A 20,600-nucleotide genomic window follows, 5' to 3' on the forward strand; every position below is an offset into this window, starting at 1 on the left:
CTTTTTGTGTATTTATGAGATAGGGTGCTATCATACTTTAGCCATGTCTAACTGAATTCAGATCAGTAAATGTATTAGTTAAGAGTGATTCTGTAATGTAAGCATTCAGCTGCTAACCAAAAGGTTGGTGGTCCGAACCCACAGCAGCTTCAAGGAAGAAAACCCTGGTGATCTGCTCCCATCAAGATTACAGCCTAGAAAATCCTGTGGACAGTTCTACTGTGTCACATGGAGTCGCTGTGAGTCTAAATTATCTCCAGGGTACCCAACAACAACAACATAATATATGGATACCTTTGGGGATCTTGCAGTGCGAGAAGTATCTGTTTTTCTACTAAAATGTCCTTGGGGTGTTTTTCTTTGTAAGTTTTATGTCTGCTTTTTGTTGTCATCATTGTTGTTTTCTGATACTTTCTGTCATTATTAGCCATCGGCTAACAACTGTCACTTATTCCTACTGTCTTTAGGAGCCTTTACCCATCTGTGATTTATTCCTTTTAATCTAACGTGAACTGGGAGGTGAAGGGGAACCAAGACTGTTAGAATTATGTGTAATGTGGAGAAAGGAGGCTCTGAGTGGGTATGGCTTTAGTGACGTGAGGACTCTCGGCAAGAAAGACTTTAAACTGCGCGACATCTGTTTTGACCATACCAGTAAACCAGTGTCCATGGAGCCGACCCCGATTTACGGCAACCCCATGTGTGTCAGAGTAGAACTGTGCTCCCTAAGGTTTTCGACTGCTCGTTTTTCAGAAGTAGATCGCTGGGATTTTCTTCTGAGACGCCTGTGGATGAGCTGGAACCTCCAACCTTCTGGTTAACAGCCAAGTGCCTTAACTGTTTGCACAACCTGGGACTCCTTCGACCATTAAAAAAAAAAAAACATTACCACCGAGTCAATTCCGACTCATAACGACCTTATAGGACAGAGTAGAACTGCCCCATAGAGTTTCCGAGGAGCGCCTGGTGGATTCGAACTGCCTGCATTTTGGTTAGCAGCTATAGGTCTTAACCACTATGGCACCAGGGTTAACAGACCTCTTATTGTTCATTAATTCAACTTTTATTAAGCCCTGGGGAACCAAAGAAGAAAACAATGTGGTTCCTGCCCTTAGGGTGATCCTAAGACCAGTAAGGGACAGGCTACCATGGAGGGCCACCAGGATCATGAAGGGTGTCACTCTCTGGAATTCAGCTGGGTTTTGGATATGTAATATTTCTAGGTTAAAAAAAGTAGATTATTTTGGGGCACCTCTTAAATATACGCAAGGATAAATACTGTTAGGTTACCTACCATTGCTTAGAAGTCCCTTTTCATATTAGGGAATGTATTAGAATAAAAATGAGCAAATGCTGGGAATCTGGAGTCAGGCAGACTTGTATTTGAATGACCTCAGGCAAGTGATTCCACGTTATTTTTATTCCTTTTCATCAACTGTAAAGTGGAGATCGCAGTGCTACCTTGTAAAGTTGCTATGAGGACCGAATGAAATAGTGTGTGGAAAGTGCCTAGCATGTTACCTGAATCAGGTACGGCACTGTAGGTGGCAAAGTGGTTAAGAGCTACAACTGCTAACCAAAAGGTTGGCAGGCAATTCAAATCCACCATCCACTCCTTGGAAACCCTGTGGGGCAGTTCTACTCTATTGGTCGCTATGAGTAGGAATCAACTCTATGTCAGTGGGTTTGTTTTTTGTCTCCTTGCTTTTTTGGTACACTTCCTCTAAGTATCATTTGGTAACTGATATAAAAAGTGTGAAAAAAATAAAATGATAGAAAAAAAATTTTTTTAAGAGGCTGTTGGAAGTAATGCTTTTTTTTTTTTTTTTTAATTGAATGGCAGTCACATCATTGGAAAGTTGGTCTAATAACAGTGCAAGGGGCTTGAAATCGACAACATGCAGGTTGTCAGTGGAACCCAGACATCATTTTAGATACAGAAAGAGGAAGACTGAAGAAGAACCCTTTCACTGGAAATACAGACACACTGTTGCATCATAATGACTCTGGTTCTTTTAGAAAAAATCAGAACAAATTGCCACATCACTACCTCATCAACCCTTAAAATGGCGTCATAAACGCCCCAATGTGCGACCCGCAGTGGTACCAGGGGCATCTTCGCTGGTAGTAGTGTGCCAAAATCACTTCAAGCGTCCGTTTTAGTGTTTGGAACGTGTTTTCCTTCCTGTTAAACGTTTCCATTCAGTCAGTACAGTGCTCCATACCACACAGCTCTGTGGTCCCAGTCAATGTCACTAAAGACAAACAGATGAGAAAATCACTTGTGTTCCGTGCTCTTCATGAAAGTTATTAGTGAAGAAGGGTTTTCACTGACCCTCAGAAAATTCTTCTGTTGGAAGTAATGCTCACTGCAGGATCAATTAGTTACCCTTTTATTTTGTTTAAAGTAACTTTGAATTTTCCTTCTCAACCTCCCCTTGGCCTAAAGGGTTTTATCTTGAAGGATAAAGTGCTTAACGTTGGCTACTCCCTGGCCCCTTCTCGGTCGGTTAAATGGGATTTTAACCAGTCAGTTTGTGCTGTGTCTTTTAAGGTAACGTAATTCTGTATTTAAGGGCATTCACTTTACAAGTTGTCAACAGATGTTCAGTGTTTCGCTTTCCTTCGGGTGTACAGCTTCTTCCTGATTCTTGGCTTCCAGCAGGGATTTTCTGCCGTTGGTTTCATCTGTGAGCATTGAAGCTGTTGAAAACCGTTTGTACTTGCGGCCCACAGTCCCTGGCGCCCAACGCAAGCCCATCGCCCAGCCTGTGGTATCGTTGCTGCTTGTGTGTCTCTTCAGGCACAGGAACCCAGCAGCCTGGGCTGTTAGAACTTTGGGCAAAGTGCGTCTTTGGGGCGCACAGTTCCTGACAGTCCCTGTGGGTCGGGCTCGTGTTCCTGGATGGCTTTGAGCAGCTTCACCAGTCTGTCAGCATAGTATGTTCTTGCGGATAAAAATAGACTGATGGGCGCTCTGTGACTTGTCTTACTGTGCAGCTAAAAATTGTCCCGTTGGTATGAACAGTCGGCCCTGGATTTAGTTTGCCTTCTACTTCCTGTTGTAGTTTGTCTTCTACTGTAGGTCTTACACTGTGTGGCTGAAACACTTAGGGCGGCGAGTGCCAGGGCCATGGAACCTGTCCTTAGGTTTTTTGGCCTTGGGACATAGGTTGCAGCAGTTCCAGACTCTGAGTTTGGGTTCTTTTTCAGGCTCATGGAGATTACAGCAGCTTGCTGGAGACGATCCTGTGTGATCAGCTTCATCAAAGGGCTTGGTAGGTGTGAACGGCTGGTGACGGGGGTGCAGTGGGTGACGGGTGAAATGCTGAGACATGCAAGATTCTCCTGAGGGCTTCCATGGGTGGGGGTGGGAGCAGCAGTTGGACATATTGCAGGGATTTGCTTGTAATGCCACTGCTCAGATACCGGAGTAACGTCTGTTAGGTTTTCTGTTTGGGGACTGTAGTATCTCAGAGGTGAGATTTGGGCCTTTTTTGGACCTGAGTCTTTGTAACAACAAGCCATGAAGTGATGGAATTTTTGTGTGCGTTGAACTTCCAGCTAAAGGATTTGGTTTTAGTGTTGTTGTTGGGTGCCATCGAGTCGATTCTGACTCATAGCGACCCCGTATAACAGAGCAGAGCTGCCCCGTGGGGTTCCCTAGGCTGTAATCTTTACAGGAGCGGACTGCCGGGCCTTTCTCCCGTAGAGCAGCTGCTGGGCTGGAACTGCTGATTTTTCCATGAGCACTTTGATCACAGCACCACCGAGGCTGCTTCTTGGTTTTACTACCTGTGCTGTAAAGTTACCAATCCGTAAAAGTAGCTGTTGTGTATCTGGCCTAGAGTTAACACCATCACACGTGATATCACAGTGGCCGTGGGATTTATGCTTGATTTCTTCTAAAAATTAATGCAAACACTCTTACTTGTTTGCTTTTTAACACTCAACTAGACCTCCAGCAGTTTCTTCTCTGCTTTTGGCTTAGCCTTCTCTGACATCTAAAAATTAATTTTTTTTTCTTTTTGTTTATGAATTAAAATCTGGGCACCGTTTGTTAACCAGCGTTAAGTGGGTCCAAATTCCATGGCACTGCGTTTCCTTTATCAAAGTGATACTGTGCTTACATCATCCCAGCATAACGTTTTCAGTAAGATCGTTACAAGAGTTCCGAAAAATTAATGAGAGGAAACTTCCACGACCCGGGGTTAATTGCATGCATCTTCGATGTTGACTCTTGCGCTTTCTGTTTGATGAAGGCAGGGAAAGCTCGTTTCTAAGTGGGAGATGCTGCAGTAGAGGAGAAGCTTTTTGTTTATTAAAGGTTTGGGAGGTTTGGTTTGTTAATTATTCCTCTGCACTCTCTCTAATGGAACTATTAGATATTTACAAACGATAGCTTTCTGTTTCCAGGAGTAAAATCCCTATTAGTCATTAATTTGCCCCTTTCTTCTGTGCTTTATAAGGTGGAGGATGCACTGGGAACTTTTTTCCTCTCAAGAGATTATCTTTTTCAGGAGAAACAAGCATTCAAGCTAAATGATAAGATTTATGGCTTTATGTGTTTGGAAACAATGCTGCATCACAATAAACCGCCCCCCCCCCCCCCAAAACCCGTTGCCTTTGAGTCGGTTCCAACTCATAGTGACCCTATAGGACGGAGTAGAACTGCCTCATAGGGTTTCCAAGGAGTGGCTGGTGGATTCGAACTACTGACCTTTTGTTTAGCAGCCCAGCTCTTAACCACTGCACCACCAGGGCATCGTGATGGGACTCGCACGATACGCATAGTATGTCTGTGATTTGAGATCCCTTAGAAATGTGCTGACCCTCGTGTTTCAGCTGGAGAGACCACTTCTGTGGTCTGGGGACTACCTTGACTCCTTTTTCAGTCACTGCTTCTTTACTCGTAATATATCAACTTTTTAATTTTAATTTTGGTGAAGGTGTACAGCAGAACATACACCGTTTCATCGGTTTCTGTGTGTACAGCTCAGTAGCACTGGGTACCTTCTCGCTGGGTCACCGTTGGCACCGCCTCCTCCCAGATGGCTTCACCGCCATTGCCTTAGACTCACTAACCCCTAAGCTTCTCTCTGCTTTAGAGTTACTCTGGGCAATTTGATCCCATATAGATAATTCTTTAAAAGAGCACAACGCTCATGGCAAATTTTCTTTTCTAATTTAGCTCAACAGTTGTTTAATTTAAAGATGACTTAGGGGATATTTTTGGTTCATGTTTGAAGATTTATCTCAGAGTGATAGATTCGGGGTTCTTCCAGCCTCAACCGTTCTAGTAGTCTAGATTCTCTGAGATTTGAAATTCTGTTCCACAATTTCCCCGTTTTGATCAGAACTCATCTATTGATTCCTCGATCAAAACATTCAGTAATGGTAGCCTAATGTGTTTCTGTGGGTTGATGGATTTATCGCCGTCTCAGAGTACACGCTTCTGGTGAGCGCGTATCCAATGGACTTTACACAGTCAGTGCATATTTCCAAAACCATTTAGGAATTTAAGAAAACCTAAGTTATTTTTAAATGAGCTGGCATCTATATCTACAAACATAACATCTATATTATGTGTGTATATGTAGATTTTTTCATACTGTATATTTTTTTATAATATAATATATATTATACATGCATAGAGAGCCCTCGTGGCTCAGCGATTAAGCACGCAGCTGCTAATCGAAAGATCGGCTGTTCAAACCTGCCAGCCACTCTGAGGGAGAAATATGTGGCAGTTTGCTTCCATAAAGATTTATAGCCTCGGACACCTGATGGGACAGTTCCACTCTGTCCTATAGCGTCATCTAGTCGGAATTGACTTGCCAGCAATGGGTTTGGGTTTGTACATGCATGTATGTATTATTTTCTATCAGATGCATATTATATTGTCGTTTAGTGCCACTGAGTTGATCTTGACTTACAGCAACCCTATAGGACAGAGTAGAACTGTCCCATAGGGTTTACGTAAATCTTGACGGAAACAGACTGCCACACCTTTCTCCTATGGAGCAGCTGGTGGGTTTGAACCACTGACCTTTTGGTGAGCAGTCTAGCACTTAACCCCTGCACCACCAGGTTTTCCTTCCTTACCTGGTGACATCTTGTGGGTGAATGTTTTAACTTTTTAAAATCTCTTGAATTATTTCTTTTTTTATTTATTCTTGTATTCCCCACAAAACTTTGCAGAGTGCCTTGTATATATTAGGGTCTCAAGGAATGTTTGTTAATTCATGAATTGATTAATTTATAAGACACATTTTTTTTATTGCGGTAAAAATAATATCACAAAACATTTGCCTGTTCAGCAGTTTTTACATGTACAATTCAGCGACATTGATTACGTTCACTGTGTTGCGCAGCCGGCACCACTATCCTCATCCACATTATCCCACCGCCGTTCACAGAGACTCAGTGCCCCCAGGCAATGACCCCCCCCTCCCATGCCGTCCCACCCCTGGTAGCCACTAATAACTCTGGTCTCTCTACATTTGCGTATTTCTTATGAGTGGGATCATAGAATATTGGTCCTTTTGCGACTGACTTATTTCACTCAGCATAATGTTTTCAAGGTTCGTCTATATTATAGCATGTGTCAGGATTTTATTTCTATTTATGCCTGAGTAATATTTTATATTTTTATAAATATCTCGCATTTTGTGTATCCATTCATCTGTTGATGAACATGTAGGTTATTTCCACCTTTTGACTATTGTGAATAGTACTGCAGTGATGATTGGTGTACAGCTTTCTGTTTGCATTCCTACTTTAATTTCTTTTAGGTACATGCCAGGAGTGGATTTGCTGAGTTATATGGTAGTTCTATGCAATGATATCTCTGGTTCCACGTCCTCTTCTGAAACCAGCCTAAATTTCTGGCAGTTCCCTGTCGATTGACACGTGGCTGCAACAATGAGCTCAAGCATAACAGTGATTGTGAGGATGGCTCAGGACTGGGCAGTGTTTCCTTCTGTTGCGTGTAGGGTCGCTATGAGTCGGAACCAACTCGACGGCACCTAACAGCAACAACATGGTAGTTCTGTACCCTGGGTGGTACAAATGGGTGAAGGCACTCAGTTGCTAACTGAAAGGTTGAAGGTTCGAGTCCACCCAGAGGTGCCTCAGAAGAAAGGCCTGGCAGTCTACTTCCAAAAAATCAGCTTTTGAAAACCCTGTGGAACAATCAGAGTTGACTCAGCTGCAGTGGTGGTCATGGCAGTTCTTTGCTCAGCTTTCTGAGGAACCGTCGGTTGCTTTCTGTTTTTGCATTCCCATCAGCGATGGATGGGGGTCCAGTTTCTCCCCATCTTCAACAAAACTTGCTGTTATTTTCCTTTTATTTTTGTGTTGTTGCCGTGCTTTTTTTTATCATAGCCATTGAAGTGGGGGTGAGGTGGTTTTCTCATTGTAGTTTTGATTCGCGTCTCCCTAATGACTAATGACGTTGGGCATCTTTCCAAGTCCTTGTTGCCGTTTGTATATACTCTTTGGTGAAATGTCTATTCAAGTCCTTTGCCCATTTTTTAAATTGAATTGTTTATCTTTTTGTTGTTAAGATGCAGGAGTTTGGTATATGCTCCGGATATTAAACCTTTATCAGATACATGGTTCCCAAATGTTTCCTCCCAATCTGTAGGTTGTCTCTTTAGTTGATAAAGTCCTTTGGTGAATGAAAGTTTTTAATTTTTATCAAATCTCATTTATCTACATTGTATTTTGCTTTTCATGCTTTCGTTGTCATATTGAAGAATCCATTGTTAAAAACTAGGTCGCAAAGCAACGCCTTCATGTTTTCGTCTAAGAGTTTTATTGTTTTAGTTCTCACATTTAGGGTGTTGATGCATTTTGACTTATCTTTTGTATATGCTGTGAGGTATGGATCCAGCTTCATTCTTTTGCATGTGGAAATCCAGTTTTCCCAGCACCATTTATTAAGGAGACTCTTCTTTCCCCCTTTGAATGGACTTAGCACCCTTGTCAAAAATCAGCTAACCGTAGATTTATGAGTTCGTTTCTGGACTCTCAATTACATTCCATGGATCTATATGTCTATCATTATACCAGTACCAGGCTGTTTCGATTACTGTAGCCCTACAGTGTGTTTTGAAATCAGGGAGTGTGAGGCCTCCTATTTTATTCTTCGTTTTCAAGATCCCTTTGGCTATTTGGGGCCTCTTGTCTTCCTATGTAAATTTTAGGATTGGCTGTTCCATTTCTGCAAAGAAGACTGTTGAAAATTTGATAGGATTGTATGGAATTTATAGATTCTTTTTTTTTTTTTTTTTTGGATAGTATTGACATCTTAACAATATTAAGTTTTCCATTCCATGAACACGGAATGTCCTCCCATTTATTTAGGTCTCCTTTACAGCTTTGAGGAGACCTGGTGGCACAGTGGTTAAGAGCTTGGCTGCTAAACAAAAGGTCAGCAGTTCGAATCCACCAGCTGCTCCTTGGAAACCCTATGGGGGTAGTTCTACTCCGTCCTGTAGGGTAGCTACGAGTCTGAATTGAGTTGACAGCAACGGGTTTGGTTTTTGATGTTGTACAGCCTAGAAAACCCAGTGGAGCACGGTTACTCTGCAACACATGGGCTGCCATCAGTCAGAATGAACTCAACTGCAACTGGTTGATTCATTGGCTGAAACGGTTGATTTATTTTAGTAACTTTTTATAATTATCCATGTACAAGTCTTTCACCTTCCTAGTTAAATTTATTCCTAGGTGCTTTATTATTTTAGATGCTGTTGTAAATGGAATTATTTTTCCCTAATTTCCTTTTCAGCTCACTCATTGCTGACCCATAGAAATGTGACTGATTTTTGTGTCTTGGCCTTGTACCCTGCCACTTTGCTGAGTTCATTTATTAGCTCTGATAGCTTTCTTGTGAAATCGTTGGGGTTTTCTATATATAGGATCATGTCATCTATGAAAAGGGATAGTTGTACATCCTCTTTCCTGATTTGGATACCTTTTATTTCTGTTTCTTGCTTAATTGTGCCGGCCAGGACTTCCAGTTCAAAGCTGAGTAACAGTGGTGAGAGTGAGCGTCCTGGCCTAGTTCCTGATCTTCAGGGCAGAGCTCTCTGTCCTTCTCTGTTGAGTGTGATGTCGGGTGTGGGTTTCTCATAAATTCTCTGTATTATATTGAGGAATTTCCTTTCTGTTCCTACCTTGTTGAGTGTTTTTGTGATAAAAGGGTGTTGGATTTTGTCCAATACCTTTTCTGCATCTACTGAGATGACCGTGCAGTTCTGTTTATTTGTTCTGTTACTGTGTTGTATTACATTGGTTGATTTTCTAATGTTGAACCACTCTTGTATTCTTGGAGCAAATCCCACTTGATCATGGTCTATAATCATTTTAATATGCTTTCGGATTCTGTTTTTTGGTGTTTTTCTTGAGGATGTTTGCATCTATATTCACAAGAGGTGTTGGTGTGTATTTTTCTCTTTTTGTGGTATCTTTCCTGGCATTTGTATCAGGGTGAGGCTAGCCTCATAGAATGGTTCGGAAGTGTTTGCTCCTTTTCTACCCTTTGGAAAGGTTTAAGTAATGTTGCATTCACTTCCTCTATAAATCTTTGGTAGACTTTCCCAGCAAAGCCATCTGGTCCAGGACTTTTCTTTGTTGCAGCACATGTTTTTTTGAGACAAAAATATTTCTGAAACCACCCAAACCATATTGTAACAAAGGCATGATAAAGGACAACTATGTAAACGACCCCTGTATTAGTCTCTGAAGGCTGCTGTAACAAAATACTGTGCGGTGGGGTGGCTATAAAAAATGGAAATACATTGTCTCACAGTTCTGGAGACTGGAATTCCAGATCATCAGGGTGTTGGCCTTGTTTACTCCCTCTGAGGCTCTGCGGGAGAATGTATTCTGTGCCTCTCTCCTAGCTTCTGGTAACTTCAGGCCTTCCTTGGCTTGCAGTTGAAGCGTCACTTGGCATTCTTCCTCTGTCTCCTGTCTCTGTGTCTCTTTTCCTTTTCAGTAAGGACTCCAGTCACATAGGATTAGGACCCACCCTACTCCTGCATGGCCTCATTTAACCCAACTGAAAACATCTGTGAAGACACTGTTTCCATATAGAGGTGCGGACTCCAGCACATCTTTCTGGGAGACACAGTGCGGTCCGTAACACCCACCCCCAGTCATCCCTGGTGTGTGCTGCACGTGTCAGTGTTCTGAGATTACACCATTCAGCGTATGCAAAGGTGGCAGCTGAACCTGAACTCTCAGTGGATGCTTTTGAATACCCAGTCCTCTCTCTGAGATGGAACCTGAACTACACATGGTATTCAATTTTTTATGTCTACAGGTAGTCCCGGCTTTTGACGTATTCAAGTTACTACGAACCGCACTTAGGGTTGGTTGATCTTTTTTTTTGTACATTTTATCCTTAGTGATATGTACTGTATACACTGTCATAGCACATAATTTGCTGATGTGATCGTTCTTAGATGGTCACTCTACGATGTCCGGCTGTATGATTTACCGTTCACAACACTGCTGTTTGGCAGGCTATGGCCTGGTCTACGATGAAGCCACTGTTGGTGTCAGGAGTCATAATGGATAAAAAGTTGGGCAATGTTCAACTCGAACGACATACAACAGTTGAACTGCACACGCGCCCGGCAGCCATTATGACTCTGACCTCATTTTTACAACATTGACGCCAACTTCATTGTAGACCAGGCCTCTAGCATGATCTTATTCAGTGTTTCATACCGTCAGAAGCATCAGTTGTTAACTTGAAATGAGGTATTGAACTTACCCGAGAGCCGACTTACCACAGGTTCATGAGAATGGAACCCTGTCATCAGCCGGGACTCCGTGTGTGTGTGTGTGTGTGTGTGTGTGTGTGTGTACATACATATATAAAAATGCATTATTTATTTATTTATCAAGTTAAAGTTCAAAGGTAACACCCCTTCATTAGTGCCATTATAAGAGGTAGGGAATTTTTTTAAATAAACAAGCCTCATCTTAAAAGATGTTTTCCTATGAAAAATTTTAAGCAAACACAAAAGGAGAAATAATAGCACAACAGTACAGTGTACTCCTATCACTCAGATTCAACAGTTACCTGTATTTACTGACAGTGGCTTCGTTTACACTTTTTTTCTCTTCGTTAAAGTATTTTAAATCAAATATAGATGCCATTCCAGTGAACTTCATATACCTGGTATGCATCCAACAACAACAAAAAATAGGGATGTTTTCTTACCTACCCGCGGTGTAAGTACCATACCTAACAAAATTGTCCTAATTCTTTGGTATCACCTAATATCCAGTCTGGAAATCCTGGTGGTGTAGTGGCTAAGTGCTATGGCTGCTATCCAAAAGTTCGGTTCAAATCCACCAGCCACTCCTTGGAAACCCTATGGAGCAGTTCTACTCTGTCCTGTAGGATCGCTATGAGTCAGAATCGACTTGACAGCAACAGTTCGGTTTTGGTTTAATATCCAGTCCATATTCAAATGTATTTTACTGTCATAAAGAAGTGTCTTTTAACAGGTGGTTTGCCTGTGTCAGGATTCAAATAAGGGCCACACACTACGTCTGGTTGTTCTGTCTCTTACTTTTCCTTTAATCACCCTCCCCATTCTCATCTCTCCCACTGACTTGTAGAAATTGACTCAGTTTTCTTGTAGAATAAACCTAATTCTGGGTTACCTCTTTTTTTCTCCTTATGGCGGCGTTGTACTTTTTCCTTGTCTCCATTGTTTCCTGTTGTTATTGTTGGGCGCCCTCGAGTCAATTCCAACTTACAACAACCCCATGCTGCAGAGTGGGGCTGCCCCATAGCGTTTTTTCCCTAGGCTGTCATCTTTATGGGACCAGACCACCAAGTTTTTGACCCACAAAGCCGCTGGTGGCTTAGAGCTGCCAACCTTTTGGTTGGCAGCCAAGCACATAACCGTTGTGCCACCAGGGCTCCTTCGCTGAACTGTACACGTGAGGAATGTTGAAATGGGAAATGTTTTGTATTTACTACGATAGATAAATGTAGAAAGAGACAGAAAAAGAATGGAAGACAAGGACACTGAAGCTGTTTGTGCAAGAGCCCTCCCCAGGGTCTCCTTGAGGGTCTTCTGTGCTCCTCCCCTCCGGTTTGCCTACAGTGGTAGCTTTTCTGGAGTTAAGGAAGCTTATCAGTTTTGCTGTAGGCAAATGGCATTAAGATCCCTTTTGTCAGTGGATTCAGGGTCCCCTGCTTTGGTTTGCTCTTTATTTACATCAGTGGGTCAGCGTGGTTCCCAGGCCTGCAGCACCTGGAGCTTGTTAGAAATACAAATTCTCAAGCCCCATCTAGACCCTCAGGGGATGGGACTCCACCTTCCAGATCTCAGGTGCCCCAGGTTCTGATTTACACTGTGAGTCCGCTAGTCCTTTCTCAAAACTGACATAAAAATACAGAGATCTTCCATCAACAGATGAATGGATAAACAAATTTGGGGCCGTGCTTGCCCAGTGGTTAAGTGCTCTCTTGCTAACCAAAGGCTCAGTGGTTTGAAACCACCGGCTGCCCTGGGGGAGAAAGATGGGGCAGTCTGCTTCTGTAAAGATTACAGCCTTGGAAACCCTATGGTACAGCTTTACTCTGTCCTATAGGGTCACTATGAGTTGGAATCTACTCAATGGCAACAGGTATTATTTTTATAAAGAAACGAAGTCCTGATACATGCCACAACATGGATGAACCTTGAAAACATGCTGAGCAAAATAGGTCAGTTGCAAAAGGATGAATATTGTATGATCTCGCTTATATAAAATAAGGAAATACATGGAAACCAAAGATTTCAAGTGCTCCCCCCACCCCCTCCCCGTGTGGAGAGGAAGGGGAAAGAGTTTTTGCCCAGAGGGCGTTGAGATTGTGTGACCGGTGGTGGAATGATGTGGAAAGGACCTGAAGAATGCCGCCCATGTCACTGATCTGTGCGTGTAGATACTGTTGAGATGGCATGTGTTTTGTGATGCATATTTTCACAGCAATAAAAAAATTTTTTAAAATACTTAAAAAAAATGCAAAGGCATTGCTCAAAGTATCATGCATCTTGAACTAATGGGGTTCAAAGGCATGTGACCCTGCTGCCTAAAATGAGCCAGAGAAAAAAGAAAACAGAGAGGAGGAGAACAGGAAAGGAGCAGGAAGGGAGGAGGGCCGGCGAGGGACAGGAGAACAAGCTGGCTCTCAGCTGGGCTAGCGAGAAAGAGGAAGTTGAAATTCAGGATTATCCTGCCTCTAGGAGGCTACCTGAGCTCCTTTGGTGAGAAAAAAAAAAAAAATGTCAGTGTAACCTCATCTTCCTTTGCTCACAGATCTTGGCAGAAATCCTTTCAGGCTCTGCTGACAGTTGCCACTTTGAAAACGGAGGGAAAGTCTGTGTAATTGCATCTTAGCCAATGACAGACATTTATAAAGGAAATCACTGAGGAGCTACTGTTGTTTCTCTCAGATAAAGTGCTGGGAGGCAGAGGAAGAGAGAAAAGAAAACTAGGCAGAGGCCTGTGGTAACTTTCTCTTGATGAAGGGCTTCACTCTCTGCCAGGCAGTCTGCCTTCCGGAGACAAAGGTGAGATGGATTTGAGAGGTCACAGATTGGAGTTAGCGAAGAGAGCTGGTACCTCAAGGGTGTTGCTGCTTGTTAGGATCACAGGCAGTTAAAGATCACATCACAGCAGTGCCTCAGTAGATGGACCCTGACAGGATGGGAGGAAAATGTGGAAAAGAATCTCAAATTCCTTAAAAAAAGAGAGAGAGAGACCTACTGGGCTGGTTGAAACTGGGGAACTCCCCAGGACTATTGCCCTGAGATACTCTTCAAACCTTGAACCGAAACTAGCCCGAGGTCACCTTATAACTAAGTAACAGATTGGTGCAAAAAGAAAACAATGAATATTACCCGTGAAGACTGTGATCTTTTAAAAATCCACCTATAAGAGATGAAATGGAATAGGGAAGCCAAGGTTGAGGAGGGAGAGTGTTGACATGTCATGGGGTTGTTAGCCAATGTCATAAAACAGTATGTGTACTGTTTAACGAGAAGTTTGTTCTGTAAACTTTCGTCTAAAGTACAATAAAAATAAATAAACGAAGAGATGAAACGGTCAAACTTACTTAAACACAGGGATCAGAATGTAAGGGAGCAGGGAAACTAGATTAAAGGAAACAAAACCACCAGAACGGAAATAATTAGAATGCTCACGTGCCGTGTAACCAACGTAACCAGTGTCACTGAACAACTCCTGTACAAATTGTTGAATGTGACCCTAACTGCTGTGTAAAGTTCACCAAAAACATAAAATATTATTTAAAATGTCACATCATCAGTACATCTAGAAGAGGATAGCCTTTGGACCTTAGGTGCGGCATTAATCAGATTTCATATATTTTTACAGGGCCTCGATTCTTGCCTTTTTTTTTGTACGCTTGTCTTTTTCCCCATTGCTGTCGAGTCGATTTTGACTTATAGCAACCCTATAAGACGGAGTAGAACTGCCCCGTAGGGTTTCCAAGACTGTAATCTTTACTGAAGCAGACTGCCACATCTTTTTCTTGTGGAGCAGCTGGTGGGGCTGAACCGCCAACCTTTCGGTTAGCAGCTGAGCAGTTAACCACTGCGCCACCGGGGCTCCTTTAGGAATCTATTTAACCAACCAAACTGGGAGGAGAAAGGAAGACACAGTACTTAGGGGGCACAGAGCTTCTGTTAAGCGCCATAGAGAAACTCAAGAAGGGTTAAACAACGTGTTGAACAATGTGTTGAATGTAATTAAAGTCACTGAACTCTGTACACAGAGATTGTTGAAATGGCAAGTGTTTTGTGACTTATGTATTTATCACTTAAAAAATATTTTTAAAACATTTCGAAGGGTGCATTTGAGTTTTAATATTAAAAAAAATTGGGAAGGAAAACACTTCACGTTATTGAATCTTATGGAAATTAAGCAAACATCATTGTCTCACTGAATACATTTTTTTCCAAGTCAAACATTGTTTCAGAGTATATTTTACCTGATAATTCTTTACTTGGCCTGCTTTAAAATACATAAAATTATTTAGGGATCATCCCTGTCTTTGTTAAGAAATCTTTTTCTGTTGCTCAAACTAATTATTGCTTTTTATCCCAACATTTTTTATTCCTTAATAATCCTTCTCAGAGAAAAATTATTCTTCCTGTCGTTTTTGGAGTTTGTTGTTGTTTTTATCTTCACTGGCTATCTATGATTTTTCAGGGTTTCTGGTCATTTTGGGTATCTGCAATGGCTTTTACAATGCCATTTCTTAGACACCCTCATACACGCAGCGAGCAGTTTATTATTGTCCTGTACGCAGTGTGTGAACAGTGCGACGTGTTCACGCAGTACTTGCATCATCCTTGGTTTGGTATGAAACCTTGGTTCATGAAACATTCCTATATTGTCAGTAAAAAAAATAAGGCTTGTGGGAAAAGAGGGGTTGAGGGAGGTGTGGGAGGAAGGCATGGTCCTAAAGAAGGATCTTGACTCTTGTTTACTAATGGGGTTTGCCTTCAGAACCTGCAAAGTTAATGAGGTGCTGAGACCTGGATGAAAGAACAATTCATATACAAATATGGTGGCATAGTGATTAAGACCAAAAGGTCGGGAGTTCGACTCCACCAGGCACTCACTGGAAACTCTATGGGGCAGTTCTACTCTGTCCTATAGGGTGGCTATAGGGTCGCTATGAATTGGAATCGACTGGACCGCAATGGGTTTGGATTTTTTATGGGTGCACAAAGAGAAGCCCTGGTGGCGTAGTGGCTAAGAGCTCGGCTGCTAACCAAAAGCTCAGCATTTCAGATCCACCAGCTGCTCCTTGGAAACCCTGTGGGGCAGTTCTACCCTGTCCTATAGGGTCACTATGAGTCGGAATCGACTCAACAGCAGCTGGTTTGGTTATTTTGGGTTTGTGCACAAAGAAATCTGATAAATTTTCTCCGGTGTGAAAAGATGACCCATAAAAACCCATTGTCATCGAGTTCATTCCGACTCACAGGGACCCCATGTGACAGTGTGGAACTGCCGCACAGGGTTTCCTGGGCTGTAATCTTTACGGGAGCAGATCTCCAGGTCTTTCTCCCGTAGAGCCGCTGGGTGGGTACGAGCCTCCAACTTTTCAGTTAGCAGCCAAGCACTTAACTAAGGTTACACTGATCTCTAGAAACTCGTTTAAAGTAGACTGTCTTGGATGTCATTTCTGCCTGAGTTTCTAAAAAGAGTACCTGCTTTGGAGGGTTACCACCTATAATCTCAGAAGCACTTTAGGAAAGGAAACCATTTTTTACTTCAAATGATCCAGGTCAGACTTCTGTGATGGGAGCATCAGAGAAAGCATTAAGTGTTTTGAAACGCAGGTTCTGTGCTTGTCTGTCTCTGTGGGCTGCTGACAAAAGCAGGCAAAGAGGTTCTTCTTTTCTCTGCCCTGTGCTTTGTGAAGGGAGGCGAGGTGCTGCGTGTACACTGAGCGTTTGGACTCATCCCACCCACCGGTTGCCCTTGAGTCAAGTCCAGCTCACGGCCACCCCATCGTGTCAGAGTAGAACTGTGCTCCACAGGCGTCTCCGGGGCTGGCTTTTCACAAGTGGATTGCCAGGCCTTTTTTTCCAAGGCACCTCTGGGTGGAATCGAACCACCAGACTTGTGGTTATCAGCCACGTGCGTTAACTGTTAGCACCACCCATTTCCTATTTCTTCATTTTTCTGATTCTTAAGTTAAATTTGGGTTTGGATAAAACAAACAAACATCCATTCAGCACCAGCCCCACTTTCTAACTTTGAAAATATAGTTACTTTGCCAACTGAAGATGTGATCCACCCAGAGGCGCCGCAGAAGAAAGACCTGACAATCTACTTCTGAAAAGTCAACCATTGAAAACCCTGCGGAGCACAGTTCTGCTCTGACACGCGTGGGGTCACCAGGAGTCAGAGTTCACTGGTTTGAGCTTTTTTTTTTTAATGTTGCAAGAAAGCAATTTTTCTTTAAGTCAGATTTTCAGAGCAGTAATACCACCATCTCCTTACAGGCTATCATTCATTCATTCACTCATTTATTTCAAAAAAATATTTATTTACTGAATGCCTAGGTTCTAGGCACTTAGATGATAGCAGTGAACAGAGCAGTTGATGGAGCTTCCTTTCCGCAGAGGCAGGGTCACATAATACGCCATTTCATGTACGTGTACACACCTCGCCCACCGCAGAATATTTCAGATTGTAATAAGTTCTAAAAGAAAAATTAAACAGAGTAAGTAGATAGAGAAACCTGCTCTGCTCTATCTGCTCGAAGGTGTTCAGATGTTATAGTTTGGAGCTGCTAACTGAAAGGTTGGCAGTTAGAATCTACCAGCTGCTCTGAGGGAGAGAAGACCTGGTGATCTGCTCCTATAAAGATTACAGCCTAGGAAACTCTATGGGACAGCTCTACTCTGTCTTGTAGGGTTGCTATGAGTGAAAATCAACTTGATGACAATGGATTGGTTGAGGATTTGGCATTTGGCGGAAAGGGAAGAATATAGCCTGCATTCTTGGTGTACAAAAAAATCCAGACACGCGGGCTTGGGCAAGACCTGCTTCTGGAGCCATACCTTCAGCCAGCCCTGTATCTGTCACTTCTGGTGGAGATGAGACTTTGAACCAGCCTACGACGGGCATGCAGATGGTCGGTGTGCTTCTGGAAGGTGAAGAGGGGGGCAGATTTGCTAGCTGGGCACACACAGTAGGGAGCAAGGAAAAGCCCAGGTAGAGAGGAGTATGGTCAAACAGTAACTGTACCCAAAAAGCTAGACAGTGGGGCCTGAGTGGGGCTAGTACAGAACTGGTATGTGTTTGCGTGTCTTAACCAAAACCAAATTTAACTTAAGAAATCAAAAATGTGAAGAAACGGACTTCATCCTTGAGGCTAGGAGTGGTGAGCAGCTTGCCATTTATACACCAGAACATATTTTTACTTCTATTATTTTGAATGGAAATCTTTTAGAAATTTATATCACCCTTTCCCCTGCCTTCTCAAATACAGACAAAAACAAAAAAAACAAACCCGTTGCCATCAAGTTGATTCCGACTCATAGAGACCTTATGGGACAGAGTAGAACTGCCCCATAGAGTTTCCAAGGAATGCCTGGTGGATTTGAACTGCCGACCTTTTGGTTAGCAGCTGAGCTCTTAACCACTGCACCACCAGGGCTCCAAACACAGACATAACTATATGTTATTGTTTAGTATCATCAAGTCGATCCTGACTCCTGTGGACCCCATGCGACAGAGAACTGCCCTGTAGGGTTTTCTATGCTGTTATCTTTATGCGAGCAGATAGCCAGGTTTTTCTCCTGCCAGCCGCTGGTTGGCAGCTGAGTGCTTGAACCGTTATGCCACTGGTCCCCAATATAGGTTATGTGTCACACAGCTTTCCTTATGAAAGGCTAGGAGTTGCTCGGATTAATTTCATTAGGAAGAAGAGGGTTACTGGAATCGGGAGCGGCTCTAGCTCAAGGACACTTACTCCATTAACTTTCGCTGTCTCTCCACCTGCTCAGGCTGGGATGTTTGAAACTCAGGATGATGGGTGCTGTCCCCTGGGATCATTTTCTGCTCCGGCGAGGGACTTCGGCAGTTCCCGCCTGCTGAGGCTGGCCACACTGACATATGTCCTCACAGAGATACCTGGCTTTTAAGTAAAAGTGGATAACATTTTCTTATTTTAGCAGTTAATTGGTACTTTGGCCTTCTAAGTGGAAGATTTATCCAAGGGATATTCTGTGTCTGGCTCTCAGCTCTCTGGTTCAAAATAAGGACTGACAGAGCTCACGCTCATAAAAATTCTCTTGTTATTGTTAAGACATTTAGGCCCCAAATTCTGTAAATTATGGGCCAGGGCTTGCACTTACATAAAATATCAACCCAGTGATTGCTGTTATCATTAAGTTTATTAAGTCCTACAGCAAACCAAACGGGAGCCCTGGTGGCGCAGTGGTTAAACACTCAGTTGCTAAACGAAACGTCAGCAGTCCAAACCCACCAGATGCTCCCGGGGAAAAAGATGTGGCAGTCTGCTGCCATAAAGATTGCAGCCTTGGAAACCCTATGGGACAGTTCTGCTCTGTAATATAGGGTTGCTATGAGTTGGAATTGACTAGAACGCAATGGGTTTAGTTTTTGTTTTTTGGGGTTTTTTTTTTTTTTTTGGTTTGTGGCAAACCAAAGATAACAAAATAAGTTGTCCTCCAAACAGACTTTTTAGGTTTACATTCTAGTTTTCAAGGAGCCCTGGTCGCTCAGTGGCTAAGTATTCAGCTGCTAAGTGAAAAGATGGCAGTTCTGAGGGAGAAAAGGCCTGGCAGCCTGCTCCCAGGAAGATTCCGGTCTAGGAAGCCCTATGGGACAGTTCTTCTCTGTCGCCCAGGGTTGCTGTGAGTCGGAATCCGCTTGCCAGCACCCAACAGCAACATTCTAGTTTTCAGTCTGTGGTGTGGTATCCTTGGCACGTTAGGAAAATATCCTGTGGAGGCTCTGCTTCTGTGTAAGCTGGAGTTCCCAGCTTTGAGAGAGCAGAAGGTAAAGGCGAGGGGGGTTCAAGACTTTATTTGCATCAACTGATTTTGATTTTTTGTTTTTTGGAGACTCCTGAAAGGTAGGACTCCAGAATGGATCACCAAAGACAGAGAGCTCATGTCCAACAGGGAAGCCTGGGCAAGAAATCCTCACCCCTCCTTTTTGTCCCCATAGGCATTTTCTTAGTCCATTTTCAAGGACCCCTGGTGGCACCATGGCTACAGTGCTTGGCTGCTAACTGAAAAGTTGGCAGTTTGAACCCACCAGCTGCTTCCCGGGAGAAAGTTGTGGCTGCCTGTTTCCATAAAGATTACAGCCTCAGAAACACTATGGGCCAGTTCTCCTCTGTCCTGTAGGGTCACTAAGAATCAGAATTGGCTCAACAACAATGCGTTTGGTTTTTTTGGTTTTCTGAGTCCGTTTTCCTGGAACATAAAAAAGAAGCCAAAAAACATCTTAAATGTTGTGGGATTTATCAACTATATTATGTACTCACAAAATTATTTACCTGAAGCAATGTAGTATCTAAAAGTATTGTGAGCTTATCGTATATGACGGAACACAAACATAATGTAATCAGAATAATGGGTTCTGACACCATTTCTAAAGAGGATGGCTAGGTTATGACCGTAAACATGACTTTCTGGATGACGAGTCGTCGCCTTATGTTTATGGTTTAACACAGCCCATCTGAATAGTGATGATGTTATTTGCAGTCAGTAAGAATATCCATTCTGTTTTTCAGCTTCTCCAGTTGGCAACGGTTACATCAAGCCTCCAGTTCCACCCGTTCCCGGCACTCAAAGGGAGAAAGGGCCGCCCACCATGCTGCCCATCAGCGTGGACCCAGACAGCAAGCCAGGGGAATACGTCCTCAAGAGTCTGTTCGTGAACTTCACCACCCAGGCCGAGCGCAAGATCCGCGTCATCATGGCGGAACCCCTGGTGAGTACGGGCGACACACACCCCTCTCGGAGCTCAACTGGACGCGGACCCTGTTAGACTTC

At 43.0% G+C, this 20,600-nt stretch overlaps 1 protein-coding gene across 10 annotated transcripts in view; it reads left to right on the plus strand.

The window, feature by feature from the left end:
• The window catches only part of FRY (FRY microtubule binding protein), a 524,498-nt gene that overhangs the window by 238,490 nt on the left and 265,408 nt on the right, over positions 1–20,600 (plus strand). For 9 of the 10 annotated variants that reach the window (XM_049853229.1, XM_049853227.1, XM_049853221.1 and 6 more), the window contains one exon: positions 20,339–20,538. In XM_049853229.1, the coding sequence (XP_049709186.1) occupies positions 20,419–20,538 (120 nt within the window). In that variant the 5' untranslated portion in view covers positions 20,339–20,418. Of the gene's footprint in view, positions 1–1,867; positions 3,279–20,338; positions 20,539–20,600 lie in introns of those variants that run through there. The other variant, XM_049853225.1, reaches the window with a different exon arrangement.

Source organism: Elephas maximus, chromosome 14, assembly GCF_024166365.1.
Source record: "Elephas maximus indicus isolate mEleMax1 chromosome 14, mEleMax1 primary haplotype, whole genome shotgun sequence".
Lineage (NCBI taxonomy): Eukaryota > Metazoa > Chordata > Mammalia > Proboscidea > Elephantidae > Elephas > Elephas maximus.